This window comes from Vespa velutina, chromosome 3, assembly GCF_912470025.1.
Source record: "Vespa velutina chromosome 3, iVesVel2.1, whole genome shotgun sequence".
In the NCBI taxonomy this organism is placed as follows: Eukaryota; Metazoa; Arthropoda; class Insecta; order Hymenoptera; family Vespidae; genus Vespa; species Vespa velutina.
In genome coordinates, this window is record NC_062190.1 from 3,155,419 (window position 1) to 3,165,383 (window position 9,965).

The 9,965-nt window shown below is 32.6% G+C and overlaps 1 protein-coding gene across 1 annotated transcript in view; it reads right to left on the minus strand.

The window, feature by feature from the left end:
- Positions 1-9,945, minus strand: part of LOC124947476 (nuclear factor of activated T-cells 5) — a 29,862-nt gene extending 19,917 nt beyond the window's left edge. The window contains exon 1 of the mRNA XM_047489655.1: positions 9,296-9,945. Coding sequence (XP_047345611.1) covers positions 9,296-9,371 — 76 coding nt within the window. The 5' untranslated portion in view covers positions 9,372-9,945. The remainder of the gene's footprint in view (positions 1-9,295) is intronic.
- Positions 9,946-9,965: the final 20 nt, after the last annotated feature.

A 9,965-nucleotide genomic window follows, 5' to 3' on the forward strand; every position in this document is an offset into this window, starting at 1 on the left:
AGTACGATCGCTAAACGAATCTTCATAGTCGCGTAGTAGTAAATCAGTATCTACGTAAAATGTCCTTTATAAATTACACACACACGCGCGCGTGCGTACGCACACACTCATACACCATCTAAATCGATTTACAATATTTCATGTAGGCTTATGTGCTTTTTTTCCATCAAGGAATCCAATTATTCTTTTATAAAATCAAAGAAAAAGTATTTTGAGTTATTCATACATAAAATGTCACCAGAACAAAATTCTATATATGTGTGTGTATATATATATATATATATCAAGAAGACAGCTGGAATCTTTCTCATTTAATTATTTTCGAAATATCAAAAAGAAGAACATCAAAATAATAAAAAGGATTATGATCGATGTTTGTTAAAAGCCACATTTAAATTCAACGTTGATTTTCTTTTTTGACGATTTTAGACAAGAATAATCTGCAAAATTAATCGATAAAAGAATTTTTTAATTTATAAAGAATATTTAGAAATGATAAAGGAGATTCTCATTCGGACGATCTATGAGTGAGAAACTTAGAAATAACCTAGGAAGGATCTACGAGAGTGATTGATATCTTTTAAACGAAATATAATGTTAGTTCCACGTCTGGAAACGATCCAAGTGCGATTTAGAAACGAACGTATAAGTTTAAAAATCATTTGAACGAACCGAAAGATCGTGCACATGAAACTGGTAAGCATCGTTATAACACGCAGACGTCTGCGTCTAGTTTTGTTTCTCTTCTCCCTTTTTGCTCACTCCCTCTCCCTCTCCTTCCTTCTTTTTCTTTCTCGCGAAAGCATCATCAGCAGAAAGATCGCGAGTCTCGTACGGATCGTTAAACGTACATCTTGTTTCTCGCTGTCGTACGATGACCCGTCGTACTTATTTATCATCGAGCTCTATAGCATGTAACTACATATTATTCCTGCGACATGTATTACATTTATCTATTATCCATCCTTTCTTTTCTTTCTTTTTTCTCTTATCTGCAGATTCCAAAAAATTTTCGATTATCATGAACGATCGTATATAAAGCGAATTCATTAAAAAAAATTTCGGTAATAATATACGGTAATAAAAATTCGAAAAAATTCATTCGTAATAAATCTGACTGAGGACGAGTCTTCTTATTTATTCACTTTCCAAGCGATTGACCTTTGCTTTACCATAAACGTTATTTAAAGTATAACAAAGACATAGACATCATGGTAGCCTCGAAATAGTAACCTCTCTGGATTTAACGCGTAAATAACGTAGAAAAGAAAGAGAGAGAGAAAAAGAGAAAGAGAGAGAGAGAGAGATAAAGATAACAAGAGTCATTTATTTGTCACAAAGCACAGTCCGATTTTCTTGGAAAACATCTTTGAATTCAGGAAATACATATGATCCGATCTATGACTCATCGATTCTTTAAAAAGAAGTGGTAAGTCGTCGATATTTACATATACGCGATTTCTGTTAAGAAATGTTTACATTTCATGTAACTGTAACCATTTAAGTAGGTACTGATCAATAGTAAAAAATGAATTTGGAATTCGGAGTTACCAAAGAGATTATGTGTGTGTATATACGCTTATTCAATATATAATATAGTTTATCGATCGCTTAACGACCAACCATTGTTATCAGTGATAGCTAATGGGCCAATAAATAACTGTACAATCTGTTGGCTTTTCTCTGTTTTGTCTTTATTTTTTTTAAAGTACTATAATACTACCTTGTATAATATTTTGTAGATCACATGTTTTTACTTCTTTTTTTTATCTCTGTTAATCATACTCGATGAATGATTCGAGATATGTCCGAAATATCTTATATTTTATCAGTAGAAATATATATATATATATATATTTTTTTTCTCGTTAAACGTATTTTGATATTTAGTTAAAATTTGTCGAAAGTTTTTGAGGAATAAGCATGCATCAATTTTTATGTTATTATAGACGCATAATTTTTTGCCAAGTGACCTGAAAAAGATTCGTCACTCCCTAAAATATAAGCATGTAACCTTGAATAATATATATTTAAATTATGTTGATGGAGGAGATTGAGCAAAATGGAAAGTTGCTTCCAACGTTGGAAAGAGACTCACGATTGATATCAAAAGCGATCGGTCGTTGAGCTCCACTATTCCGAGATGAGAGAAGTCGCACTTTCTTGGACATAACTAGACTTTATCGGTGGGTAGACGGCCTACTATCAACCGTGGTTCTCACAACTACAAAAGTCATTGATGATAACGTGAAACCCTCGATAGACATACTTACGAAGCATCGAGAAACTTCTAACTCCGTATTTGCAGACTGAATTTCAAATTACACGCACTTTCCTTCGAAGGTTTATCTTATATCGGAATTCCTTTTTCTTAATCATTTTTAATCACGATCGCAAGAAGTTCCTTATTTTCGATAATAACGAAAATTGTAACAGACGATTATCAACGAAATTACTTGAGATATCAAAAATTGTTTTAGATCTTTGTGTTTCGTATCAAAATCTAAATGTGTGTGTGTGTGTGCGTTTTACTGTCCAAACCACTGAACGGATTGACTTGAAATTTATATCGAAAATCAAGACACATCTCTATAAAGATCTAAAAGTATGTAATTTCATTTGAATTTAACTTAGATTTTTCAAATAATGAGTATTTGAAAAAATTAAAAAATTCATAACACATCGCATATGCGACTTAAATGATAATAATTGTATATAAATATTAAAGATATTATTACCTATTAATTAAATAATATGAGCTACAGCAATTGTACATATTACATAAACAACAACAACAAAGTTTTGTTGCTGAAGATTCAGAAGGCAGAGATCTCTGGGTACACAGAAAGTGCTAACTTTTAATCCATTCATTCATCTCTTCTGTTTTATCCATTGTGACAAGTACTTCGATTTGTTAAGATTCAATTTCGTTATTACATATTCTTTAAATATATCGCACAGATGGTAATAGTAATTAATACGAATAATTGATTAAATATCTCTCATCGAGGTTTTTATTACTTATACTTAAAGATCAGCTTATTTAACGATTTTAATTTAAAAATGATGAAATGTTTTCATGACTGTTACTCTTATTTTTTTCTCAGAAGATCTTATTCAATCTTATGAACTTACGCGCGTGCTTACACAGGTTATCGGTTAGACCAGTAGCAGCGGATCATTGTAAACATGGCTTAACGTATAACTTAACATCCAAGTTATATGCCAACTTAATAAAATATATCTTTGATTCTAAGAAAAAACGCCGCATATCGAGATTACCCAAAATTTGAGTTTACGTATTAATTGAGCTCTATAATATAGGATTTATGTATTTATCAGGAAGAAAAAAAATACATGAAGACAAATTTTATATGTTTCAAAAAATAATACTATTTGATCGCAGAGTCTAATAAGAAAAGATAATTGGCGTTAATAACTTCAACGACAATATCTTAAAAGTCACGTTTTTCCTTACAGCAGTAGATAGATATAACATCGTAGAAACTAATTCTCTTCGGTTCCAAAGTACCGTCGCGGATAAGAATAACGCAGTACCTACTTGTTGTTGACAATTTTATCACTTTATGAACTAGATGTTACGAGCGTGTACCAGATTTTCGTAAGGAATAAGAACGATTATTGTTGTTAACTGACTAATATTGTTACATTACTATAAGAAAAAAAAAAGAATTTTTTTATCAGGAAAAAAGAAAAAAATTGGATAAATGTGATTATCAATATTTTTTTCTCCAATTTCCATATTGTATTTAAATGCAATATGTAAATATTGTATGTATATATATGTAGATATCTATATATATGATATATAATATGAAAATTAGAGAAAAAATATTGGATAAGATTATCTTTAATAAGAATGCCCCATAGAAATTCTTTCTTCTTTGATATTAATAATCAACTCTCTTGTTTTTTAATCTATTTTATATTTATCTGTTTTAGTATCTATTTTATCTATTTAAAAGAATAAACACGATCATTCTATCTACTAGCTATACGAAGAAATATTATCAAACGAATGAACTTTTGAATGTTATTTGTCGTTTATCAGCTCGAAGCTAAATCATTAGATATCGATCGACAATGGCACTTTAAAAAATGAATATTAGTTTCTAATTTGTCTAGACATCAGGAAAATATATGACGAAATCGAATGCTTGTGAAAGAAACGTATTGTTGTCTCGTGAAATTTAAAATCAACCTTCTCCTTCGTAATAATTTCATGATCTTTCGCTAAGTTATCTACTTATATACGCCGATCGAATAATAAAGACGTGATATCATTCATAGACGGTATAACGAGTTTGATGTTAATTAGTTATCGATCGACATGAACAGGTGTCGTATGTACATATATACATATCCGCAAGGTTGACTCGTCGCAAGAAAATGAAAAAGAAAATGGGGAGTCCTGATACGGGTAGAGGAAGGGGAATGGAAAGGAATGACATGAAAAACGTTATTACGTTTCATTATTCAATATGTAACAAAACTTCAGGAATGAATTCTTCATGTTAAAAAATACAAAAAGAACAAAAATAAAAATAAAGTTCTCTCATCAACATGGACCTAGAATTACTTAATTTCTGAATTATAAAGCATTCAAGTACAATCCCTTCCATTTCTACTTGAATATAGGCCACATGCTCATTGTCTCAACACACTTCAAAATTTCTGGCTTTTAAACTTAGACGTTATTGGAGTTCTATGTATTATGTATTTATGTGTTATTTATTCTACTGTATTTATGAAACAGTCTAAGTACACAAATTAACGTATTCGCGCAAATGCATTTCGTTTATGGTTTGACAGATGGCAATGCACTTATCATATTTAGAAGTATAAATAACTTAAAAATGAAGCATTTTCGGATCCATATTGATAGAATCTTATTTCTTTTTCTTTTCTTCTTTTTTCTGCATATGGTTCTTTTTTACATTTTTAAAGTTTTACCACGTAATTTTGTTAAATCCTATGTTATCCACTTCTGCGAACGAGGACATAAACGGAGATACTCGTTGAGAGCCACTGTTTCGTAAATAAACCTGGTTATCTCTGTGGCTTCACAGAATATAACCAAGTTCAAAGAGACTACGCCGTATTATGATCAGCTGTAGCACCATCTTCAGTCAATAGCAATCTCAAACTCAAACCGGCGACGAGCACTATCGTTGAGTTATGCTTTATGAATATAAAAACTATTCGCGATGATTGAGCATCATAAAAAAAGAAAAAAGATAACAAAAAAATAAAAAGGAAAAGGAAAAGAAATTGGTATACGTGCGCGCAATGCTGAATAATCGTTAACGATCGGACTCAATTTATTCCTCCTTGATGTTTTATTTTAAAGAAAAAATTAGTTGACGAAGAAGAAGGAAAAGGGAGCAAAATTTGTCTTACGTCATTCTACTAGATTCTGGTCACTGGTGTAACACGTGATATTGAGACATCACACCGACTATAAATTAACGTTTATCGACCTAGCCCAGGTACACTTAAAAGCAAATTTCGTAACGTCTCCTAGCTAGAAGAATTCCAATTCGTCTTCCAGTATCGATGCTCAATTACGACACATGTTCGATGACTTGAAACTTCCGACTGCTGACAGTCTCTACCAGCTTCTTTTAAAAATCGTTGATTAAAATAAAAGAATGAAATCAAATTCGATTTAATACATAATATCAAATTGAATCAATTTAACATTTATTATTTTAATACTGATATAAATTATATCTATATAAAGAAAGCGTGCTCGTTGAAGTTATTGCAATAAATTGGTATAATATGTAATTTTAATCATAATCGCATTCTATGAAAAAATCTATCATCACCTATAGTGAAATAAACAAACGGTTGCTGTTTGTCTCGGTAAATATTACGTAAAATATTAATGCACGTGCACAATTTGAGAAACGTGTTCGGACAGAATCTCTTCTCTGGCGTTATCATTACCTCGCATTTTTCCGTTCTTATTATATACACAATCCAAAGTCTCTCAATAATCATAATTGATAATGAAAAATTAATTATAAGCCAAAATCTTGATTTATTTTTCATAAGCTTTTCAACAATGTCTGAATATTCGAAAATGCATGACGCATATGTTACTTACGAAACCAACAAAAGGCTATAAATTACTAATATATATTGATGTTTATATTTTCTCAAACGATTTTGATGACGTTGCGAATGGATAAAGTGTGAATTAAAAACTGTTATATCATTCATATGATAGAGAGTGGCGCATGCTATTTCAATAATAATAATATCAAAATGTTGAACATTTGTAGGATTACGCGTCAACAAATGCAAACTTGTTGAAAGATGTCGTTTGGCTCAAACGTAACGAATGAGACCGCTTTTGTATTTCTTTATGATTTAACCAAAGTTAATAATAAGATGGATTAAAATGCATCTTGCGAACGGATAAAAGGGAGATGTGAAGAACGAGCAGATTTTTTTGTAGAGGATAAAATGGAACTGGTTCTCCTACCGTTATGCTGCTTTTTCGACTCTGAGATTGTTTCGGCGTTTAATATCTATATATAAATATATGTAATATAAATATACATGCATGTAGATATGCTGAAGATCGCAAAGAAAGATCCAAAGGCAAGGATTATAGAAATTCATTCATAGAGTTCATAGAAAGCATTGCGTAGTCGTCGCGAAGGTAACTTCAACGATCTAACTTGTTAAGATTCGTCTTAGATTGATGATGATTGAGTCTATATTGCAAAGGCCTTGAATCGTCTCAACACCCAACCAACATCATCGCCGTCATCGTCAAACTCAAATTTTCTGTCCTCGCGAGAGAAGGCACAGCAAAAATTTATTAGAACCGTAATCGTCGTTCGAGATGACAAGAATAAGGCTTACCGATTGGCTTCTATCGATAAAGGTTTGCGATAATGCAAGTACTTCATTTGACCACTCGAATTTTTATCAGGAACATGAGTGCCTTACTGACGATATGTATAAGTATAGTTCGTCATTTGAAATAGATTTTTTCGTTGATGTAAATATCAATCTACTTGTATACATATGTACATATATATATATATATATATATATATATATATATATATATATATATATATATTTTTTTTCTTTTTCTTTTAAATACTCTAAGCTGAGTTAAAATTTTTAATGTCAATTATTATTGCAATTACAAAAGATGAAAATCAAAGAAAAGTAAGAAGTAATAAATGTAAAAAATAATAAAAATACAAATCATGAGGAGTTCGAATCCAAAAAAGAAGAAAAAAATAAAAATCAATTTGATGCGTCGTCGTTTCTATCAGGTTAAAAACATCGATCGGCGTCTTTATCGTCATGACGACGTATGTGTGTACATATAGGATCGCCTATCGGCCCAATGTAAAGCAATCCAACACGTTCCACAATGTATCGCACGTGGCAATTCGTATTGGTAGGGCTACAGGGATACCGGGTAGAGGAGGCGAAAGCCTGTTAGAGAGAGAGAAGAGCGCCGGCGCAAACATCGTTCCTCTATTTGTTATCTCTCATCCCCTCCTTCTTAATCTATTCTTATCGTAGCATGCCAAGAATGCACTTTCACGGTTTCGCCAACACGCAACCCGAAGCGTCGTCTGACCTCCACGATCCTGGTCTATCCGGCAAGATCCAAATCTTCCTTGTAAATGTTTATGCGAACACATCTTAATAAAATTTTACGTTACTACGTTTTAAAATTCGTAAGTGATGTAACCTGTTAAAATAAGAAATCTTTTCTTTAAATATTTATTTATCTTGTATTTCTTGATATTAATCATATATATATATATATATATATATATATATATATATATATATATATATATTGTTATTTTGTATCTATTGTTGTCAAGTATTAAAATAAATAGGTGCAAAATTAAACGAATAATTAAAATAATTAAAAAGTTTTCGTACAATACAAAATCAAATGTTTATGGTCTTTGACAACTGACTGCTTTATCGCCATGTTTCTTTTGGAAAAAAAGCAGGTTAGTCAAACTATCTATTGTCTGCATTAAAACGAATAAACGGGTGAATGATTTATCTATAAAATAGAACGTTATTTCATATATAAAGTAGGGGGAATATATGCGGCACGATTGCATTAATGATAATTGTGGTTCCGAAGCGTCAACAATGCCGCCAATCGAAAGAAGGAGCGAAGTTCAAATCCGTCGATAATCACGTGCTTGCTCGCTTTTTACATGCGTGTTGCGTGTATAAATGTTAGAAAACAAGATAGAACACATAACCTCCAAAATGTAGTCGCATATATAAAAGGCACCACCATTTATGTGTAGTATTGCTCACACATATTTGATTAACATAACCTCGAAAATCGCAATAATAGAGAGAGAGAGAGAGAGAGAGAGAGAGAGAGAGAGAGAGAGAGGGAGAGAGAGAAAGAGAGAGAGAGAGAGAGGAAGACGTCATCGTTGCCGTTTTCGGATTACTAGATATAAAACGGAATCGCGTTACTTTCTCAAAACATTCATATTCGAAGAGATCGTAACGTACATGGATACATAAGTCAGCTTGAATTTATATTTTCGTGTAAATAGACATATCATTTCAATCGATTGGCGAATCAACGAATATTCCTTTACAATTTCGTACAAATATAAGACGAAAGATTGTGTATGGGTGTACGCACGCATACACGCGCGATTACTATCAAGAAAACGCGCGTGACGCGATTAGTTAGCATCAGTTGGCATACACTCGAAGATAGCACACGGTTTATTTTCAAAATATAGTGAAATTTACATGATTTTTTTCCATTCTTTATTAAAAACAGAGAGAAAAAAATATCGTACGAAATTTATAAATATGTTACAAGATTACAATCTCGTTCTTTTTCTTTCTCCCTTATGTTGTCATTCCATTACGTTGTCTTTCTGCTGTTTCTCTCTCTCTCTCTCTCTCTCTATCTCTCTTTATCTTCCTCCATCTTTCTCTGCGCGCTCAATCGTCTCTTGCGTCTCATATATTTTTCCCCTTCGCATTCTTTCGCAGTTCTTCGAATTCTCCGGAGATCTCATCGTGATAACTACCGCGATTATTTTGACGTCGATCTTACATAGTTAGACGATCATCAGATTGTTAGACGACATTCGGCCATGTTTTATTGAATAGAGGATGGAAAACGAACTGGAGGGAGTAAGGTACGCAGCAGGGCTATCTCGTCGTGCGCCGGCCGAACCATTTCGCGGATTTCCTCTCTCTCTCTCTCAGTAGCCAAAAAGCAACGACTTACCGGCCGCGGCTTTGGTGCTTTTCTTCCCATGATGCCTCCGGTTCTTCCTATCCCATAAGCGGCCCTTCACCAACATCGTACACTTGGTTAAACGCAATTTTCCTTGCTCCTACTCTCGCGTCTACGCATTATTATTCACCCGCGGCGGCAGCCATTTGCCCTCTACCTTCTCTCGCATCCCAAAGCCTCTGCCCCGTCGTTTCGTTTAGCCTTTGGCTTTCGGCCATTCCACCATCTGTGACGTCAGCCAGGAACGTTTTAGGAAACGCTCGAACCCTATTCTTATAACCTATGAAAATATCGTTAAATGTTCCGTCGAAAATTGTTCTTTCGAAAAACAAAACGAAAAGAAAATAAAAATATCAAAAATCCTTTCAAGAGCGCTAAATTTGTGACTGTCGAATATCTTACAACAATAATAAAGGTCATTTTTTGTTTATCTTTCATCTATTTCCGAGTATGATCGGAGTAGTAAAAATAGAGTCTACGTGTTTGTTGTAACTACTTTATCGACAGATGATAGTACATATCTTCGTTGACTCAAATTAACGTAGAAGCTTGCATTGTAATGTATCCTTTAACTCTGATAGATTTTTCCAACTACTCTAAAATGAATCATTTTAATGCAGAAATTTATATAAGTAATGGAGCTATGTGCACGATCTTTCAG